This window comes from Callospermophilus lateralis, chromosome 7 (assembly GCF_048772815.1).
Source record: "Callospermophilus lateralis isolate mCalLat2 chromosome 7, mCalLat2.hap1, whole genome shotgun sequence".
Taxonomy (NCBI): domain Eukaryota; kingdom Metazoa; phylum Chordata; class Mammalia; order Rodentia; family Sciuridae; genus Callospermophilus; species Callospermophilus lateralis.
The window spans coordinates 137,346,554-137,368,502 of record NC_135311.1 but is presented as its reverse complement, the minus strand read 5'-3'; the positions used below and the strand labels follow the sequence as shown (position 1 = coordinate 137,368,502).

Below are 21,949 nucleotides of genomic sequence, written 5' to 3'. Positions count from 1 at the left end.
AGTAGGTGTTTTTCTGTCAAATAATTTTAACATACACTTTGCTTTCAGGTCTAAGATCAACTTGGTTTCAAATGTAAAACGTGCAGTCCTTGTGTTGGCCATGCAGAGTGCTTGCTGTGCAGTGGAGACCTCGGCAAGGACAGGCTACAGCCAGTCCACACTCCCAGCCCCTACCCTAGATGGCACTGGCCATGCCCTGATTAAAATGGACTTTGCCACGTAGTGTAGCCAATAAAAAAAGATGACCATGATCACTGGTGGTACCCTTCTGATTTCCCATACAGTGAGCATACCGTATCTGAGATGAAATTTGATGATAAAAATAATAGTAATATTTACAAATTTAAAAAACAGAGTTACACCAAGAAAAGTAGTATAATTTTTCTTTATGTGTTGACTTTGCACAGAAAAATCTCAGAGTGACTCTCTTGTTTCTAAGACCACGTGCTTTGTCTGGAGGCTTTCCTTAAGAACACTGGTCTGAGTAGCCCCTGCAGTACTCAGAGCAGGCTTAAGTTCTGAACAGAACCTGGATTCCTAGGGGACATCTGGACTGCTTTGAAAACATTGGAACTGGGACAAAAATCAGAAGCTCTTTTCTATTCTCAATTTGCTTCTTTGACATTTTGCCAGAAAAATGTCTTCAAGTGTTCCCGAGTATTTTTCATTCTAGAAGTATCAAGGAAAAAAGACAAAACATGAAATTACTATATATGTTACATACTGTGTAAATTGAGGCTATGGTTAAATGGATTTTTTTTAAGATCTTATTTGTTCCTTTTTCTTATTCTGCTAATTAGGTTCCGTTACCCATGAATTCATTGTTTACTGAGGATCTGTCCTGTGCTTGGCACTGGGACAGGGAGCTCATGAGACAGGCACCCCCTTAACATGTTCATAATCCATTGCACAAGTCAAGCCACAACAAAACAGTTTGATAATTACATTGGTAAATGTTGAAACTGAGGGGTTCACAGAGGATGCATTTCTGTGTTTAAAAAATTAAGCTTAGGGGGCTGGGGTTGTGACTCAGTGGTAGAGCACTTGTCTAGCATGTGTGAGGCACTGGGTTCGGTTCTTAGCACCACATATAAATAAGTAAATAAAATAAAAGTCTATGAACAACTAATAAAAATTTTTTAAAAATTAAGCTTTGGGCTGGGTTTGTGGCTCAGTGGCAGAGTACTCGCCTAATGTGTGAGGCACTGGGTTCGATTCTCAGCACCACATATCAGTGAATAAAATGGAGGTCCATTGACAACTAAAAAAATATTAAAAAAAAAATTAAGCTGAGCCTGAATACACACACCTATAATCCAGGCAACACAGGAGGCTGAAGCAAGAATATCCCAGCTTTGGGGGCAGCCTGGGCAATGAATGAATGAATGGGCTGGAACTGGAGCTCAGTGGTAGAGCACCCCTGGTTTCAGTCCCCCATACAGCAAAAAAATAAATAAATAAAACTATCATCAAAAACCAGGCTAAAAGTTAAACGTAATGTTTAGAAATCAGAATGTGAAACAGATTTCTTACTTTTAAAGTAATTTTGAATGCATTTATGCCAGAGCGCTCTCTATTGCACATACTACTCAAGTTCCTAATTAAAATGCGTTAATCCTTATTCGTTGAATTTCTATCTGTGGCACACAGAACAGGAAATGGAGTGATCTCATTGTTGGAGTTCAGTCATGCAGTGTTTTAGTTAACACTAATTAGCACTGTATCATAGATATTCCTTCTGGAATTGTTGGCGTTTGGGTTGTGGTTTGAATTAACTGAATCTTTCACTGAGAAGCTTTCAGTGTGAGATCAACAAGGTGTCCTTGGTCAAAAAACAGAAGTCTCTATTGTGGTGAACACTAAGTTTATTTGGGGCCTTTATTGATACTTGTATAATAATGAGGGTGCATCGAGGAGGAATGCAGTGATGACAGGCAGGAGGAGAGAAGGCTCAAATCAGAAGGAGCAGGGATTCTCTGGTCAGTGGGCCCTACTCTGTCCTCTGTTGGAATCCCCAGGGATCTTTAAAAGTGCTGATGCCTGGCTCCCTGCCACAGGCCTTGTGAACTAAATTGTGGGGGAGGAGCATGGCATTGGGGTTTGCTGAGGCCTCCCTGTGATGCTGACATGCAGCAGAGGCAGTGGGAACTCTGGCCACAGAGGCTTCTCAGAGTCACAAGAGTGCTTAAAAGTATCAACCGAAAAACTTCCTTTGGTGGCTCGGCATCTTCTATAGCTACGTCTAAATCACAGAGAAAGTTAAGTGCACCTTCAGTGTTGTGTGATTGAATTACTATGGCCACGGTAAACGGCATGTGTAGAAACCGTTCTCCCACTTCTCCAGCGTGAGAATGCTTGGTGTGCTGGAGGGACATGTTGGAGTTCTCATCAGTGCTACATGTCTTGAAACCAAGTCAGGCTTTTCAGTTTGTTCTGAATTTAATAGCATATTGAATTGTAAGAATAGCCATGATTAACACTGGCAAGCCTGACCCCCTAAAACTGAGGAAACGAATCTTTTTCACATGGAAAGGTGTAAACTAAATACATATTTTTTTAACAAATATATCCCTTTATTTCTTTGTAGAGATGTGCACAAATAATTCTGACAAACTATTGATCAGAGTATCTGCAGGGTTATATCTGAGGGTAAAGCTTATGGTTCATAATTTTGCTTTACATTTCTGTGTCATTTGAAGTTTTTTTTTTTATGATGCACATGTATTAGTTTATTAAGTAGAAAAAGTCATAAACATCTTGCCATCCTAGAGAAAATGCACATGAGTTTATAGCAGTAGTTGAAACTGTCCCTTGCTGTTACCTGTGACTGTAGTCTGAGATGTGATACTTTAATTGATTGATTCTATCTTATTTCTAGGCATTAGGTGAGCTCTGTGAAACTAAGTTTGGGAAGACACACCCTGTGTGCAATTTGGTAAGTGCCTGCCTGATGTGCTTACACATTTACAGTAAATTTATCACAAGGCAGAAGCTGTCCAGAATAAAATCAGCTCAAAGACCTCTCTTGAAGGACATTTGGTGGAAGTAGCCAATCTAGAGGGCTCTCAACTGCTAAACTTCGATATATGTGGTTTATTTCCTGCAGTGAAGTTCTGAATTTGGGGGTGGGGTGCACAGGAAGATAAGTATTATACATCTAGAATAGCAAGTCTTATAGGAAAATGTGCTCGAGTCCTTTGGGTAGTATAAGAATGGTACATTTGAACTCCACAGAGAATATCTTGGAACATAGAAGTTCAAAGAGTATCTTGTGAAAATGTAGAGCAGTTGAAGGGTTTTCTTATCTGAGGTGAGGAAACATCACCAGAGATCCTAACATGTTTGTGCCTTGTATTTTAGGATGATTGGTCTCAGTCTGGTGCTGGTGGCCAGTGCTATCTGAGTAACTGAGAACTCTACTTGTGACATCCTTTCTCGTTAGCCTAATTGTAATGTGACTGGCCTCTTCCATGTTCTGCCTAGGTTGCCTCTTTGCCCTTGTGGTTGCCGAAATCCTTAAGCCCTGGCTCTGGGCGGGAGCTGCAGAGACTCTCTTACTTGGGGGCCTTCTTTAGCTTCTCTGTCTTTGCAGAAGACGATGTAAGTATGGTGACCATTTGCATTTGCTCCACTCGTTCAGATTTCTTCCCAGATGTACATTATATGCTATTTTTTCTTCTCTTTTCAGGTTAAAGTGGTTGAAAAATATTTCTCAGGGCCTGCCATTACCCTGGAAAACACTCGTGTCGTTAGTCAATCACTACAGCATTACTTGGAGCTGGGAAGGGTAGGTGTTCAGAAAATGAATCCAAAGGATGAATGAAAGATGAGCTGTGTACCTTGGGAGCTCCTTCTGTAGATGGTCTGCTGCCTGATTCATGAATGTTAATAATAGTTTAAAAAGAAGATGTGGTGCACATCAGTAACTCATGTCTTTTTGAAAACTTTTTATTTTCGTCTTTTGCGGTGCTGGGACCTGTTTACTAGGCAAATACTGAACCACTCAGCTACATTACCAGCCCCCACTTATCGTATATAATAACTGCAACTATTCTTCACTGCCTCTCTTACTTAGAAGAACCAGGAACTAGTCCTAACTTTGGCCATAATCTCTCTCCCGCTTGCCTATTGAGTCATGAGGTCGAGTGAGAGCGGTTAGTTTGTGCACTTACCTTGCTGACCCACTTATCCCAAATGTACATTAACGTGTCTTCAGGTCCAAATGTAAAAGCAAAGAAACTACAGGATTGGGTAATTAAGATACTTTTGATTGTGGAAAGGAAGGTAACAAAGACCATTTTATTATTATTAACACTCTGTTTACCTCTTCCACTCTTGATGATGCTTTTCTGCTAATGACCTCAACCCCGTCGCGTGCACACAGTTCTTCATTTCTTCTGTTATCAGGCTCTACTGACATGAGTGGTGGTGGGAGAGTAGGGAGTGGGAAGTGGGCCAGCTCTTCTTGTAGTCAAAAAGGAGTAGTGTTTAAAATGAAGTTAATTTTCTTTTTCTTTTTTTTAAAAATCCTTCCAGCAAGAGCTTTTCAAGATTCTGCATAGTATTTTGTTAAATGGTGAAACCCGAGAGGCTGCTCTTGGTTACATGGCAGCTGTCGTCAATGCCAATATGAAGAAAGCACAGATGCAGGTATGGGTCCTGGAGACTGCTTTCAGTTGTTCCTTAAATCTGTTCATCTAACCCAGATTTGCCCAGCACCTCCAAGCATTGTTCTAGGAACTGGGAATGCAGTGTTCACTGAGACAGAAAGGCTTCTTGCTCTTGTGGAGCGTGGGTTCTTTGGATCAGTGAGTAATAAGACCTATGAAGAAAATAAAGCAAAGGGCTTGAGAACAACCATAGAATGCCAGAACGAAGGTGTGGAGTGATTTTTGATTAGGGTGTGAAGGCCTCTGGGGAGGTAACCTTTGATCAGAGCCCTGATTGATAAGAAAGACACCTGTAGTGCCGCAATCTGGCACAAAATCACTGAGCCACTCAAGCAGGAACAAACTATTTCCAAAACTCCTGGGAACGCCACATGGCCTTCTCCCGGGACACACCACACCAATCGGAAATTCCTCCTCCGGAAATCCCTCCTACCGCACTTCCCCAACCAATGGGAACTCTCCAGGAATCCCCACGCGAGCTCCAAAGTAGCAGGCGGAGCAGGCTGAGGTGGACAGCAGGGGTCTAATATCCAATTGAATACACATCTTAACATAACCGTTATCATCTCAATAGCTTTCTGGTGTCACTTTTCAACCAAAAATGCCATGAGTCATTCCTACTCAGCTATGGCTCTCAGCACTGTAGAAGTGGACCAACTTTGGTGCCCAACACAGACCTCTGTGGCTGGGAAGAGTGAACAGGAAAGAAAATCAGCCAGGAAACCTCAAAATCTGCTGTATGGAAAGGGGTCAGAGTGGACCAAAGAGCCCAGTTACACAGTCACGAGGTACAACAGCCTCAGGAAGAGAGGCCGTGAGTAGGGCTGCTTGGCCAGAGTAGAAGAGTTTAAAAGGCCTCCTTCTGACGTTGTTAATAACTATTGTTGATGTGACCACTTGTGCTCAAAAGAAAAAAAAAAGGATACAAATGAGCACAGACCTGGTGATTTGGGGTTGTGGTTTTACCATTTTCTAAAGGTGAGACCCTGGTTCCCTGTGCCTCAGTTTTCTCATTTACCAACTGGTGTGATAATAGTGCCTAACCTGTGGGTTGGTGTGTGTAGTCTGTTAGAATAGAGCCTAGTACATAGCACTGCTCGGCTGGTGTTAGCCGTCACTGGTACAGTGGTTGACATTGTTTAACGCAGAACTATACTACACCATCAGTTGGAGAAGCTATGACATGTGCTCAGGAATAGAGATCGTTGTTCTGATGTTTTTGAGGGAAAATAAAGAAGAAAAAGGAAGCAATGTCTGCTATTTGTCCTTATTCATTTTGAAGCTGTTGGGCAAAAATTCTTAAATTTTACAAACCTTCCTTTCTTCCTGACCAGAATGTGAATATTGACCCCCATGTGTGCTGGCCTCTTAGGATTATTGGGAAGATTTATTGATAGAATTCGTAAAACTTCACAGTTGATGGCTCTCACCTGTTAGCACCTGCTGATAAGTGACAGTGGTTGCAACTTATGTCCTGTCATTGACTTGAGATTTGGTCGTGTTTGAATGTTCAGTCTGCTTTCATAAAAATTTGTGCCAGTATTTCTACTCAGATCATGATTTAAGTTGTTTTCATACTTCACAGACAGATGATAGGTTGGTATCTACGGATGGATTTATGCTGAATTTCCTTTGGGTGCTGCAGCAGCTGAGTACAAAAATCAAGTTGGAAACAGTTGACCCCACGTACATATTCCACCCAAGATGTCGCGTCACTCTCCCAAATGATGAGACTCGAGTGAATGCAACAATGGAGGACGTGAACGACTGGCTGGCTGAACTCTGTGAGTACCGTGTCCACCATGACAACACGGGGCTGCCCTTCCCTCTAGAGGCTGAGTGCTCACACACCCCATCCCCTTTCCACAGATGAGATGCTGCAGGTGCACAGTATAAACTCAGGCTGTAAAACCTTTTTATATGGATTAGCCAAAACAAATAGATGTGTAGAACAAATGGACACATTGAAGAAGAAATAAAATATTAAAATTGAAGGCAGCTTGTTATATGGAGTTTATACTGTACAAATTAAAATGTTAATGAAATATTTCACAGACATTGATTTGAAATTATGAATATTTTGAAGATGTGATGATTGTTAATCTTTTATCTTGGTGATGTAAACTTTATTTAATGACAGGGCGAACAATAAGCTCAGCATCTGACTCTCATTTGAGTGAATGGCTGTTGGTGTTCATCTCTGAATCTATCTGTAGACCAATAAATTCCAAGAGCCAAAGGGCTATTAATCTAATAAAACTTTAGAAAACCAAATGTAGGAATTGGCCCAACTGTGAAGAAGAAATTTAGAATTTAGGAAATGAACCTATTATCAGAGGTAATACATATGCCTTAATGTATAAACATACATATGTAATATATACATCTTGGGAAATAAAATATATTTGGGGGAAGAAAGAGACTTGTAGGAATGGTACAAATTGAAAGAAATTCAAGTTAGCATTATTTATCTATAAATTAGCCAAAACCAAAGTAATCTATAAGAGCTCTATAAGAATGTAAGTTTGTAAAGAAAGAATATTTAATAAAAATAATCTACCTCACATGAATTCGGGGAATTTATAATAAAATTTATAATACTAATGAGGGGGAATGAAGAGAAAATGATTAATGGGTACAAGGGTGTAGTTGGTTGTTTTGTTTGTGGTGCTGGGGATTAAACTCATTACCTCTGGCATGCTAGGCTCTACCACTGAGCTACACCCCTAACCTGGTTTGGTTTTGTTTGTTTTGAATCCGGGCCTACTAGTCTCCCAAATAGTAGGTGTTGTGTGAACCACTGCACCCAGTTTGGGTACAGTTGAATAGGAGGAACAACTTCTAATGTTCTTTACCACAGTAGAGTAATTGTGATTGACATCAGTTACTTGTTTAATCAAAACAGCTCGGGGAGAGGCTTTTGAATTCTCCCAGTACAAAGAAAGTATAAATATTTGAGGTGATAGGTATATTGGCTGCCCTGATTTGATCATTACACGTTGTATACATATACTAAAATGTCACATCTTGCCTCACAGATATGTGCTATTATTATTTGTCAATTAAAAAACAAATATATATAGGACTGGGTCTATAGCTCAGTGGCAGAACACTTGCCTAGCATGTGTGTGGCACTGGGTTCAATCCTTAGCACCATGTAAAAATAAACAAATACCATCTATAACTATCTATCTATCTATCTATAAATGAATATACAATAATATGATTTCCAGTAACCTAGTTTTCAGAGTGTATTCCCAATGCCGGGGGTGAGGGAGTAATTTTTGCACATAGTTCCTCACAGCAGTATGTTGTTTAAGACTTTTTTGTGTGTGGTACTGGGATTGAACCCATGGCCTTGAGCATGTGAGGCAAGCACTCTACCAACTGAGCTATTTCCCAGCTATATAACCCCAATATGTTGTTTATAATAGAGAAATGTTAGGAAAAACAGAACAGACATGGGGGACATGGCTATGCAATCAGTAGCTTATTAATATGATCTAATATGTTTTGAGATTTAAATTATATATGTGTATTAGAAAGTGGAAATGTTTTTATAAATATATCAGGAAGACACATGATAAAAGATTTGGGCTGGGGTTGTGGCTCAGTGGTAGATCATTTGCCTCATATGTGTGAGGCACTGGGTTCAGTTCTCAGCATTGCATATAAATAAATGAATAAAATAAAGGTCCATCAACAACTAAAAAATATGTTTGAAAAAAAAAAAAGAAAGAAAAATTATTGCCAGGGCTGGGATTGTGGCTCAGTGGTAGAGTGTTTGTCTTGCAAGTGAAATATTCCCTCTGAATCAAGCTTTCCCCCTGGTTTAGACTTGTGATAAATTTTACTTAGTGAATTGTGTTATTCTTCCTAGATGGAGATCAGCCTCCATTTTCTGAGCCGAAATTCCCCACGGAATGCTTCTTCCTCACCCTGCACGCGCACCACCTCTCTATTCTGCCTAGTTGCCGTCGCTATATTCGCAGACTTCGGGCCATCCGGGAGCTAAATAGGTATGTGCCCGACCCGTGTGTGTCCTGGGATTGCCTACTGTGACAGTAGACTTGAATGTGGGGTGTTTGTGACAGCGTGCTGTTGGCCTCCATGCCACATCCGTACTCCTCTGTTGTCTAGAGCTCTCCACCAGGTGAACTGACCCCCGATTCCCAGTGTTCTGAGCCTTTGCTCTTCCTGTGTGGATACCGCGCTTTCATTATTGTTCCCTGGACAGAGTGTTTTTAAGGATTCCCTGGCTCCTGGACATACCCCTCTCTCCCTGGACCACAAAGTCTCCCTGGACCACAAAGTCGTCACCACATTTCCTCTGATAATCAAGATGATTTATCACTACCAGCTGTAATTCCCCTTTCGCCTGATGTTCCGCAGCATAGAGTCCCGATGCCAGATAGCAGCCTGGGTTCCAGGTCATTAGCAGTGTTGCTGTGTTTCCTCACCCAAGCACTGCTTCCACAGCAATGTGGAAGCAAATGTTTTTTGAACAGATATTTGCAATAATAATAGAAAATCCTCTTGAGCTTTTTGATTTAGTCTGGCTATGAGAGAGATTGTGGCAAACCTCTGTGTATCTACCTTATTCAAATCGCTCATTAATCATAATGTTTACTTTTAGATGGTTTCAGATTTTTCTTTCCACATATCATATAGATGATTTTCTCTTTTCCTTTCTTGTGCTTTTATACCTTAACATGCTGGCTATAATCTCTAATACAACCGTTGAGTAGAAATGTAGTAGTTCTCCCTTCTCCCCAAGGGATATTTCTAAGATCCCCAGTGGGTGTCTTAAACTACGGGTGCTCCCAAACCTGTCTGCTGTGTATCTTCTATACGTGCGTACCTGAGGTGAAGTTGAGTTTGTAAATACAGGTATAAGAGAGAGTAACAACAATAAGCAATAGTAAAATAGAATACAGTGACATTCTGAAGTAAAATTTACATGAATGTAATCTGTCCCTGAGAATGTCTTAATCGTGCTTGACCATGAATAACTGAAACCCTGGAGCAAAGCTGCAGATGAGAGATGCTTGTAACCTTGAAATTTGTCATGTCCAATTAATGGGGAGGGGAGGCTTTTTTATGTCCTCTGTTAGATTTTTAATTATGGGTTTTACTCAATTAACAGGTATAGGACTATTTATATTTTCTTTTATTTATTTATTTTTTTTGAGAGAGAATTTTTTAATGTTTATTTTTTAGTTTTCAGTGGACACAACATCTTTATTTTATTTTTATATGGTGCTGAGGATCCAACCCAGCGCCTCACGCATGCCAGGCGAGCACACTACCACTTGAGCCACATCCCCAGCTCACTATTTATATTTTCATATCATTTTTTATGTCAGTTTCTTAAAGTTTAAAATTTTTAGGCACAAAGTTGTTCATGGTATCCTCTGTATTTTTGGTATTGGGATTGTACCCAGGGCCTCGTGCATTCAGGGCGAGTGTTTCACCACTGAGTTACATCCCCAGCTCTTTCAAGATTTTTTGAGGCTTACTTTATAGCCTAAATCTACATTAGCAAATGTTCTTATTGACCTAAAAAGAATGTGCTTTTTGTGCTTACTGCAGTATCTATATATCATTCAGGTAAAGTATTTGATCCTTTTTTCAGTTTTTCCTAATCTCTGCTAATTTTATCAGCTTACAGTATCAGTTCTTGAGATGCTTATGTAGATTCAAACAGTGATTGTGGATTTGTCACAAGCTTAGGACAGCCAGTAACTGCAGAAGTGGAAAAGGCCAGGAAATATGCCCCCTAAACCACCAGAAGAACTCTTTGCTGACTTGTTATAGACTTTGGAATGTGTTTTGTCTTGGGATGGTTTGTTGCAGCATCAATAGAAAGCTAATACCACATGTTAGCAAATATTGCCATATTTTTCCCTATCAAATATCTGCTTATTCTTGGGGCTAGGGTTGTGGCTCAGTGGTAGTGCTCTTGTCTGGCATGCGTGAGGCACTGGGTCCGAATCTAAGCACCACATACAAATAAATCAAATAAAGGCCCATCAACAACTTTAATATATATATCCGCTTATTCTTATTTTGTAATTCGTTCTCAAGGTGGTGCTTGTTTGGACTCTGTTTTGGGTCTGAGACGGTGAAGGGTGAAGGGCAAGTCAGTCAGGAGCAATCATTACAGGAGCTGCCTCCACAGCGGACTTAAGATATTTGGGTACTTGAAGTTATCAGATTCGCCCAGACTCCTCCATTTGAACTCTTGGGGTCCCAGTCTTTGCCCTCACTTAGAGTTAGGAGCCCCAGGGAGGTTGTGAGTTTAGCTTGTATTATGATTGGGTAACTTGTAGGACTCTGCTTCTCCATAGTAGTCGTAGAAACTCATGTCCCTGTCACCTGATCTGGCACTGTTAACCACATATGTCATTATATTCATTTCTTATGGCTGCTGCAGCAAATCACAATCTTACTTTATTGGCATAAAACAACGAAAATAATTCTCTTCCATAGTCATGGAAGTCCAAAATCCAAAGTCCTAAACTCAGGGTTGCCTTTTCTAGCCTGTGAAAGCCACCTGCTCTCCTTGATTCACGACCTCCATGCTCCATTTTCAAAGCCAGCAGTGACCAGGCGTGGTGGCACAGGCTTGTAATCCCAGTAGCTTAGGAGGCTGAGGCAGGAGGATCGCAAATTCAAAGTTAGCCTCAGCAAAAGTGAGGCACTAAGCAACTCAGTGCGACCCTTTCTCTAAATAAAATACAAAATAGGGCTGGGGATGTTGCTCTAGTGGTCAAGCACCCTGAGTTCAATCCCTGGCACCCCCACCAGAAAAAAGTCTGGGGATATGGCTCTGTGGTAGAGAACCTCTGGGGTTAATCCCCACTACAAAAAAAAAAAAAAACAACTGATGGGGCTGGGGATGTGGCTCAAGCAGTAGCGCGCTCGCCTGGCATGCGTGTGGCCCGGGTTCAATCCTCAGCACCACATACAAAGATGTTGTGTCCACCGATAACTAAAAAATAAATATTAAAATTCTTTCTCCCTCTCTCACTCTCTCTTTAAAAAAAAAAAAACAAAAAAAACACACAACTGATTTTAAATATACTTAAATGTTAAAAAAAATTATGTCTGAGAGTCAGTGAAATGGTAAAAATGAATAGATGAAAATGGATATGTGTGGGTTTTTTTTCATTTGACTGTTAATCTTTAATTTCAGAACTGTAGAAGATTTGAAAAATAATGAAAGCCAGTGGAAAGATTCCCCGTTGGCAACTAGACACCGTGAAATGCTGAAGCGCTGTAAAACTCAGCTTAAGGTTTGTATAGTTAATTGGAATAATTATAGACCAGTCTCATAATAGTCATTTTCCTACCAGAATATGTGTTTTCAGTAAGTAGTTTAGTGTCCTTATGTTTTTCTTAATTATTCTTTTTCCTCAAGATAAAATAGGACATTTTAAAACATGTTGATACCTTTCACATATCTACATGTAATTACTTCAGTCTCAGTACAGAACGTGCACATGCGCCTGCAGTTCAGCCCCCGCCCTTTCCCTCCCTCGCGCAGTGTCCCTGCCATGCTGCCTCCGCACAGGTCCTCCAGCACAGGCAGGATCTGTGGGAATGGAAGATCTCTTTCCTTTGTCCCTCACTCTTCATTTTTAATGGAAAACAATCTGTTGTGTGGAACGTGAAGATAGATGGAAATATTCCTGCTTGTGAGACTGAGCTAAAAAACAAGTGCTGGTCGGGCATTGTTGCACATGCCCATAACCCCAGCTTCAAGGGAGGCTGAGGAGGAAGATCGCCAGTTCCAGGCCAGCCTCAGCAAATCATTGAGCCCCTGTCTCAAAATAAAAAGGGCTAGGGAGGTAGCCCAGTGGTGGGGCACTTGCCTAGCATGTGCACAGTCCTGGGTTCAATTCCCAGTACTGAAGAAGGAAAAAGAATACTGGCCAGCCTTGGATAGGGAAAACTAGATAGCAAATTCATACATTTTTTTTGTATGCTTATATTTGGATTATAAATCTGAATGTTAGCTGGTCATGCTTCCTATTGATAAATAGGATGAAACATGGAATCAACCTGTCTTTGGTTTCTGGTACATGTTAAGATTTCAGTGTTTCATTTGCTAGACCACTTCAAGAGGCAGTATAAACCAGGCCTCTCCGGGGTCTGAAGCAGTCCACAGATGTGTTTCGATGAGGTGTCACTGAATTGTTTAAATCTGTGTGTCAGTGTGCGCATGCATGTGTGTTATCACAAAAGTCCCTGGAGGAGGGATGGTATCCTTGGACAGGCATTTTGCCTGAGGGCAGCTCACAAGTGGTGGTGCTGGAATTCTGATGTGGATTTGTGTGGCTTTTTTCCACTAACTGTCCTGACACCTACAGGGCCTCCCTGTCGAACCCTCCCCTAACCACGTTATTCCAACTCTGTAATAACTAATCTTGAGCACTAACTGTGAGCTGGACTTTGTGCTCAGTGGTTTGCATGGCCTACCTTGTGTTTTTCTCAGGAAAAAGAAAGATTTTGCTGCACAACCACCAACCGGTAGCTAGGTAGAAAGGAAGTTCTTCAAGCTCTAGAACCTAGATTTCCCATATCCTGGTCCCATTCCCTGCCCAGTCACACTGCAGGCCTCAGCTCCTGACTAATGTATGGCTGGGGGCACACCTACTTCCACAGAAACTGGTACGGTGCAAGGCCTGTGCTGACGCTGGCTTACTTGACGAGAGCTTCCTGAGAAGATGTCTGAATTTTTATGGCCTTCTTATTCAGCTGCTGCTCCGCATCCTGGACCCTGCATATCCCGAGTGAGTGTGCTCTTTCCTCTTTGCCTTGTCTCTACTTGTCTGGGCTGTGTCGTCTTCACTGTTCTCAGAGGTGGTTACTGAAGTTAAAACCTTACTCTACCAAGAATTCACTACCCAGTCTGCAGATTATCTTTACACAGACTGTGACATTAGTCAATATTAATCAGTGTTTGCCTGTAATTAGTTACAGCCGTAGGTAAACATCAGCACCTTTTTTTTTCCTTTAACTTTGACAATATTTTTTTAAGTTTGCTATAAAATCTTTAATTAATGGGAAAAGAAATCTGTAGGGCTGAAGCTGTAGCTCAGTGGCAGAGCCCTTGCCTAGTATGTGTGAAGTACTGGGTTCAGTCCTTAGCACCATATAAAAATAAACAAAATAAAGACCTTCTGTCCTCTACAACTACAAAAAAAAAATTAAAGAAAAAAAAAAAAAAGAAATCTGTATACTGGAAGCAAAATGCTGGCAATAGCAGGGTGTTAGGTCCTCCTAAGTGCTAGGTCCAGGAAAATGTCCAACTAGTCCAGAGAGCAAGCCAAGATGGCATCAGTCACCTTTGTTATCAACCAGAATCTCTAGATAGCTATTTTTATTTCATTTATTATTATTTTATGGTTATTACGAAGTCTCTGTGTCACCATTGTGATAAAACTGGCTCAGCCTCTCTTCAGGAGAAAAATGTTACCTAAAATACATTCGTGGCTCTATTGGCTCGAACAGTTTGAGTTACACATACGTCACCAAATGTGTCCTTGTTATTTCCTTCCCATTGTATTTACTGCATTAATTTTTTAAAATATTTTTTTATTTGTTGACAGTTCTTTGTTTTATTTACTTATTTTTATATGGTGCTGAGGATTGAACCCAGTGCCTTACACATGCTAGGCAAGCGCTCTGCAACTGAGCCACAACCCCAGCCCTACTGCATTAATTTTAACAAGATACCAAGATCAGGGGAAACATTTCATACCCCCTGGTGTATAACCAGTGTCTTCATTATTCCCTGTTCATTTTGGTTGTGGTCTTCGCCTCTGTACTTTTACATAGTTGTATTATAGAATGAAGGGTTTTCTCCAAAAAATAAAGTGTATATGTAACGGTAATGTAATATTCTTTAATTAATGCTAATATTGTGTTTCTCAGAATTTGGTGTGCTGTGATTTCATTCTGCCAATTATGCTTTTCTTTTCTTTTTGACAGCATAACACTGCCTTTAAATTCAGATGTCCCCAAGGTATTTGCAGCATTGCCTGAGTTTTATGTAGAAGATATTGCTGAATTTTTATTTTTTATTGTACAGTAAGTGACTTTGACTTGTTATATATTTCTAATATGTTTCTATGTATACTTAATTTGTTTGTGATATTATGAACTATGTTGCAGGTGTCCAGTTTAAACTTGAAATTTTATGGGACTGTTTTTAACAGAATACTGCGTAGGGACTGGACAGATAAATCAACCACTGTATCAGCAGGTCCATACCAGTCAGTAATGAACATCTCAAGAGATTCTCAGCACCTCATATAAGTAAATAAATAAAGTAAAGGTTCATCAACAACTTTTTTTAAAAAAAAAAAGTAAAGTGGGCTGTGGCTGTGGCTCAGTGGTAGAACACTTGCCTAGTATATGTGAGGCACTGAGTTCCATCCTTAGCACCACATAAAAATAAATAACATAAAGATTTTTTAAAAGACAAAATGGCAAGTGTAGTGTACTCAGTATGGGGACAGGGAATGATTAAAGTATATATAGATAAACAGTCACAAAACATAAATTGTGAAAGTTTTCTAACAGAAGCATTCAGCCTGGTGTGATAGGACATTCCTAGAGGCTGAGGCAGGAGGATCACAAGTTTGAGGCAATACTGGACAATTTAGTGAGACCCTGTCTCAAAAATAAAAAGGGATGGGGATGTCTTTCAGTGAAAGAGTACCCCTGGGTTCAACCCCAAGAAACAAAAAAATAAAATAAATAGAAAAATCCAAAATTAGTATAAATGATTTTAAGAAAAAAAAAAAATGTAACAGTCACTTTAAACTTAGCAAGCTACAGGGAACTGAGTGTCTTTACTCCTGTTTATCCCCCACCCCCAGTGACACCAGCCTCCACCCAAGTTGATTCCATAGACTCACTTCTTGCCCTTCCTCCCTCTATTCAGATACTCTCCTCAGGTGCTTTATGAGCCCTGCACTCAGGATATTGTGATGTTCCTTGTTGTGATGTTGTGCAACCAGAACTACATCCGAAATCCATACCTCGTGGCCAAACTGGTAGAAGTCATGTTTATGACTAACCCTGCTGTTCAACCACGAACCCAAAAGTTTTTTGAAATGATTGAGAATCATCCTCTCTCCACCAAGTTGCTGGTACCTTCCCTGATGAAATTCTACACAGGTAGGTTCCTGGGTGTGTGTTGTAGCACAGAAGAGCAGGCTTGGGTAAGGTCACCTATGCCAGTAAGTGAAGTTACTCTAAATTGGTCCCCTCAGATGCTGCCAACCTACTGCATGTGGAGCATATGCTGTTGCTTCTTTTTCTTGCAGAGCATTTGAAATATTATACTGACCATTCTGCATCATAATCTCTGATATGTAGCAGGCTTAGTTTGGTATCAGTTCTCCAAGTTGGTTATTTTTAATCTGAGTTAAAGTTCCTGGTTTATTTTAGCTGTGATCTTAACAGCATTGGTTTTATAGCACCTCCCTGTAATTCAGTTTCCAAAGTGTGGGAAAAATAGTGATCTTGTTAAAAATGCCCATCCTTAGAGATGGAGTGCAGCTCAGTGGTAGAACACTTGCCCACCATGCACAAGGCCCTGGGTTCCAGCCGCAGCACCCCACACAGAAACATACACAGACACAAAAAGTATCCTTGACCCCACTCTAACCAGTGAAGTCAGGATTTTTGAGAGCCTCTGGGAACCTTCCCTCATTCATTAATTTGAGAAGTTTACCAGGTACCTACCATTTGCCAGTCCCAGTTCTTGGTGCTGGGTTACCCTGCAAACAGTAGAGAACTTGAGACACTCCACAAGGACACCCTCCTCTTCTGGCTGAATTGTACTCCAATTTTTGAATTTTTAATTTGACTTTTGATCTGTTATGTAGGAGACCTACTCATCTGTACTCTGGCATGGGCACAAATTTGTACAAGTGGACCAGTTTCCTGCCAGTTTGTGAATTTCTCAGGAAGCAAGTATTCTTATTTGCTTTCTTATCTTTTGTTGCCCTCAACGTATTCTGGGCAGGTCTTTGGCATTTCGAAAACCACACTCCCCATGCCATTACAAGAAACTCAGGCAGCCCAAGAGCACGCCCCCATACTGATCCCAGCAGCAGCTAGTTTAAGTTCCCTGTTCTCCTGGACAGTCATCCTTGCCTTCAACCAAGACCTGCTCCTGCTCTCTTGGGGCCATGCCATCATCTGTCTCCACTTAAGAGAGCTCTAAGAATTTGTCCACCTGCCTTTCCCTTTGTTGCTATTATTTTGTGGCATCTGGTAAGAGTCTCTTGCCTTCTTCCTTTTCTACTTATACCCTCTTAAATCTAAAGCCAAGCACACCACCCAGGGATGTCTGGTCAGTATCCTTTCTTTGTTAACAGCAGAGGACACCCCAGGGTTAAAGCCTTATTGAGTGAAAGTCCTTCTCTTCACCTCTTGGCCCTGGTGGGAACAGATCGTTGAGGTACAAAGAGTATATGCAGGATAGGACCTTGTGTGATGCTTGTACATGGCAGGCTTAGGAAATTGAATAAGTAAACATTTCTTAAAATAGTAATGACATACCTCTTTTTACCTACCAATTTTATTTTTTAAGCTAGAAATACCCAATGCTCTTACAGAGAAATAATGTGCAAAAACCTATTTTATTTTCCTGTAACCACTGTGTAAAATCGGTGCTGTGAAACTTATGAAAATGTAAGTTGGTAAACCCTTTGAGTTGTGAAAGATGGTGCAGGCCTGTAATCCCAGTAACTGAACCTGAGGCAGGTGGATAGTAAGTTTGAGGCCACCATGGGTAACACTGGAACACCCAGTCTCAAAAATTTCAAAAACAATAAAAAATAAAGGTCTGGAGACTTAGCTAAGGGGTATAGTGTCCCTGGTATAGTCCCCAACCTACCAAAAAGAAGACTTTCTGGAAAGCTGTTTGGTAGTCCACACAAAGAGCCTTATTATTATTATTTTTTTTTTTTTTTAATTTTTTAGTTTTCGGTGGACACAACATCTTTGTTTATCCGTGGTGCTGAGGATCGAACTCTGGCTGCACCCACGCCAGGCGAGCGCACTATCACTTGAGCCAAATCCCCAGGGCCACCCCCCCCTTTTTTAATGTAAGTCAGGGACTAGCCAGGAAAATAGAATTATGCCAACAACTTTAATAGAATTTAATGGAGGGAACTGATCTACATATTGGAGGACTGACTCAGCAAAACAGTACCACTAGGGTACAGGTGCAGGAAGCAGCCATCAGGAACTTAGCTATGAGAACAAGGGTCTCAACAATGTGAGGATCTCTGAGGGTGTTCAAGGTTGCTAATAGCTGGAGAGCTGGGATGGAGAACTGACCTTGACAGGAACAGCAAGAACCTTGTCTCTTCTTCAATTTTCCAGTTCTCCTGCAGCACCCCCTACTGCAACCCCAACAGGGTCCAGTAGCATAAGAAAACTTCTGCAGAGTCCCAGCCCTTGAATCTCAAAGCAAAGCTGAAAAGAGGATTTAGAGCTGAGGGACCACAGCAGGATGACCAGCATATCCTCCTACTTGTAAATTTAATTTCTAGTAGTTTATTCTGGAGGAATGCTTGTAAATGTATATTTGTATTAATCTATGACAGTGTTCACCACAGTATTATTTATAATGCAGTGAAATGAAAAATAATGTGCTATTCACATAAAGGGGTTAACAAAGAGTACAGAAAATGCCAAGTAATGACAAAGAACACCCACGTTTTTGTACAAATATGTGTAATACAAAAAAGCAGGAAGAACATATATCAAGGTATAATGGTGAATTGGTTTATTTATTTGTTTGCTTTTTGTGGTGCTGGGAATTGAACCCAGGGCCTTGTGCATGCAAAGCAAGCACTCTACCAACTGAGCTATATTCCCAGCCCATGAATTGGTTATTTTTGAAAAAGAGAATTATGAATAGTTTTTTTTTTTTAATATTTTCAGCTGCAATGAACACAATGCCTTAGCTATAATCCCAGCCCTGAATAATTTTCTATTTTTAAAAATTAAACCAAAGGCTGGGGATGTGGCTCAAGCGGTAGCGCGCTCTCCTGGCATGCACGCGGCGCTGGGTTCGATCCTCAGCACCACATACAAATAAAGATGTGTCCGCCGAAAACTAAAAAAAAATAAATAAATATTTAAAAATTCTCAAAAAAATTAAACTAAAAACTAATTATGAGGACCAGATTTATAGCACAGTGTTAGAGTGCTTGCCTAGCATATATGAGGCACTGGGTTCAATCCTCAGCACTGTGTATAAATAAATAAGTACATAAATAAATAAAATAAAGGACCATCAACAACTAAAAAAAAAAATTTAACGGTCTGGGGTTATGACTCAGCAGTAGAGTACTCACCTTGCACGTGCAAGGCCCGGGGTTTGATTCTCAGCACCATATAAAAATAAATTAATTAATAAAGTTTAATTTTTTTTTCAAATACTAATAATTACAAATAGTTTTATTGCCTTTTCTTTTTTTGTTATCTGAACTTCTTAGTTCTACAGTAAACATATATTGTTAATAATAAATACAGAAAAACAATAGTTAAAGGCATTTAGTGCTTGCTTATTTAGTACCCTGGGCCTGTCACCATGCACCAGGATTCAGTGTGTGTGTGTTGGCATTTGAGTACCAGGGCTGGATCTCTGGCCTATGGGACTGGTGAGCCAGTCTCCCAGGAGCCAGTGGGTGGGTATTGTTCTCTCTTTTCCCCTTTGTGGTGGGGCAGTGTGCCCTCTGGCCTGGACCACCTCTGTACTCATGGATAGATGATATCTGACCTAATAATAGCGAACTCACCCAGTATGCACTAATCCTTTCACTTAATCCGCATAGCAGTCCTAAAAATAGGCACTATAAATATCTCCATTTAACAAATGAGGAAACTGAAGCTTAGAAAGATCAAGAAGCTTGCTGAAGGTCATTAGCTAGCAAGTGGCAGCAACCTCAGCAGTTGGACTGAGCACAGGTGTGCTTGCCACTCTTCTGTTCTCCCAGCCACCAAGAGCCCTGTAGGTGGCCCTCACAGACCCTGTCCCAGGCCCCTTGGATTCCCTGTTAAGAGCTGCTGATGAGGTCTGGCCCTGAAGGTGTGTGATTCTCAGGCGTGAATTATAGTTGCTATGCCAGGTCCAGCCATGGAATAAGCTCCTTGGTGCCACACAGAGACTCTTCTAGCTTGGAAAATGCTTATGCTCTGATTTTTGTTTCAAATATAAAATTAGTTTTAAAAGAAGAGTAGTTATTGTATCACAATAGTCTGAACTTAAGAACTCTGGGGACTGGAAAGAACATTAATAAAGTAAGACCTGTTTCCAGACTCTTCCCTTCCTCAAAGCAGAGCTGAATGGTAAGTCCAGCATGGCCAGAGTGGACTCTGTCACTGGTTCAGCAGATGCTTAACACATCCCTGCCACCTCAGATCAGAGTCTTGTTGGGAAGCAGATGCTGGACAGATAAGGAAGAGACCTGGAGTCAGCATCGGAAGAGATGGGCTACTGTGGGAGACTGAGCAGGGAAGGTCTCTGAGAAGATGATTTTGGAGGGACATTAAAAATGAGACAAGGCTGGGGTTGTGGCTCAGCGGTAGAGAGCTTGCCTCACATGCAAGCACCACATAAAAATAAATAAATAAAGATATTGTGTCCATCTTCAACTAAAAAAAATATTAAAAAAAAAAAAAGAGAGAGAAGCAGAAGCCCTAAGTTGGCAGGCAAAGGGGACAGCAGAGTGAAGGACTTGAGGCCTTGGTGGCAATGTTATCAAGAAAGAACTCAACAAGAAAACCTACAAGAGGCTCAGGATGAAGATTTTGAAGTCAACAGGAGTCAAGGTCACTTAAAGACTCCTAGAACTTGGGAATTAGAGCTTTGGCTGGTATGATTGTAAGGGAAATTTAGGAATGAATAAAAAAATACTGAAAGAAGTATGTTGCTGGGTGATAATTAAGTGATAGTTGCTTAGCCTCTGTTTCTTTGAAATAGATTTTAGATGGTAGAGGCCCTGTGCCAGCCCCCGTATGTCTCTTGCAGGCTCTGCTTAAATCACTTCTCCATACTTTTGGCCACACTTTTCCACAATAAAATGGCACTAGTGAAGACCAGTGTGTAGACATTTGCTTTTTAGCAATATTTTTAATGTTCCACTTTAATACTAAGAAATGTCTTTTCGGGGGCTGGGGTCATGGCTCAGGGGTAGAGAGCTTGCCTCAGGTGTGTGAGGCACTGAGCTTGATTCTCAGCACCACATATAAATGAAGGAATTTAAAACATGATTGGGCTTAAATGTTATTGAGCTCAAACCATAGTTTTTTGTTTGATTGTCTTCAGTTTTCACTTATTAATATATTGATATATTAGTTTTTCATAGTCTCTCTTTGACATTTGGATTATTTATATTTATTCTGTAATAAAAATGATACTTTGGGCTGGGTGGCTCAGAGGTAAAGCACTCACCTAGCATGCATGAAGCACTGGATTTGATCCTCATTACCACATTAAATAAAATAAAATAAAGGTATTGTGTCCACCTACAACTAGAAAATAAATATTTTTTTAAAAAATGGTATTTTGCCCTGGGGCTGGGGGGTAGCTTGGTGATAGAGCACTTGCCTAACAAGCTCAAGGCCTATTCCGGGGGATGCGGGGGAGTACCTCCTTCACGTCCTTAGAAGTCAGTCTTTGAACTGCTTGTGTGCATTTTCTTTAAGTAGAATTTGTGGGTCAGCAGAATGTTGATGGTCTATGCTGTTTTGCCAGTTGCCTTTAGAGGGTTTGTGTCACCATTCACTCACCAGCATGTACACTGTCCTGTGTCCCCAGATCCTCTCCTCCGCTCAGTCTTGTCATTTTTGTAATGTCTGCCAATTTGATAGGTTAAAAATGGTAACTTAATTTAATTTACATTTTTTTTATATTGTCTTTGTTGAGTTAGGGGACCTAACACAGTCCCCTTTTTAAAATTTGTAATGAATTTTGGAATTTCTTAGGCTGAAGTGGTTTGCCCTTGATTTATATAATCAAGTTTGATTTTTGTTCCATTTTAATAGGTACAGAGATGTTGATAAATGGTAAATGAACAATGAGTACATGAAGGATTTACTGTGTTTTTCTCTACTTTAGTACATCTTGAAAATGTGCATAGCCAGGCATTGATGCATGCCTATAATCCCAGCATCTTGGGAGGCTGAGACCCAAGCTTGAGGCCAGCCTCAACAATTTAGCCCTAAGCAATTTAGGCCCT

At 40.6% G+C, this 21,949-nt stretch overlaps 1 protein-coding gene across 3 annotated transcripts in view; it reads left to right on the top strand.

Moving 5' to 3' along the window:
• Ube4b (ubiquitination factor E4B) overlaps positions 1–21,949 on the top strand; it is a 110,033-nt gene that overhangs the window by 70,270 nt on the left and 17,814 nt on the right. For all 3 annotated transcript variants that reach the window (XM_076861336.2, XM_076861335.2, XM_076861334.2), the window contains 10 exons: positions 2,879–2,935; positions 3,484–3,600; positions 3,689–3,787; positions 4,537–4,650; positions 6,256–6,454; positions 8,551–8,689; positions 11,869–11,968; positions 13,341–13,468; positions 14,670–14,768; positions 15,628–15,863. In XM_076861336.2, the coding sequence (XP_076717451.1) occupies positions 2,879–2,935; positions 3,484–3,600; positions 3,689–3,787; positions 4,537–4,650; positions 6,256–6,454; positions 8,551–8,689; positions 11,869–11,968; positions 13,341–13,468; positions 14,670–14,768; positions 15,628–15,863 (1,288 nt within the window). The remainder of the gene's footprint in view (positions 1–2,878; positions 2,936–3,483; positions 3,601–3,688; positions 3,788–4,536; positions 4,651–6,255; positions 6,455–8,550; positions 8,690–11,868; positions 11,969–13,340; positions 13,469–14,669; positions 14,769–15,627; positions 15,864–21,949) is intronic.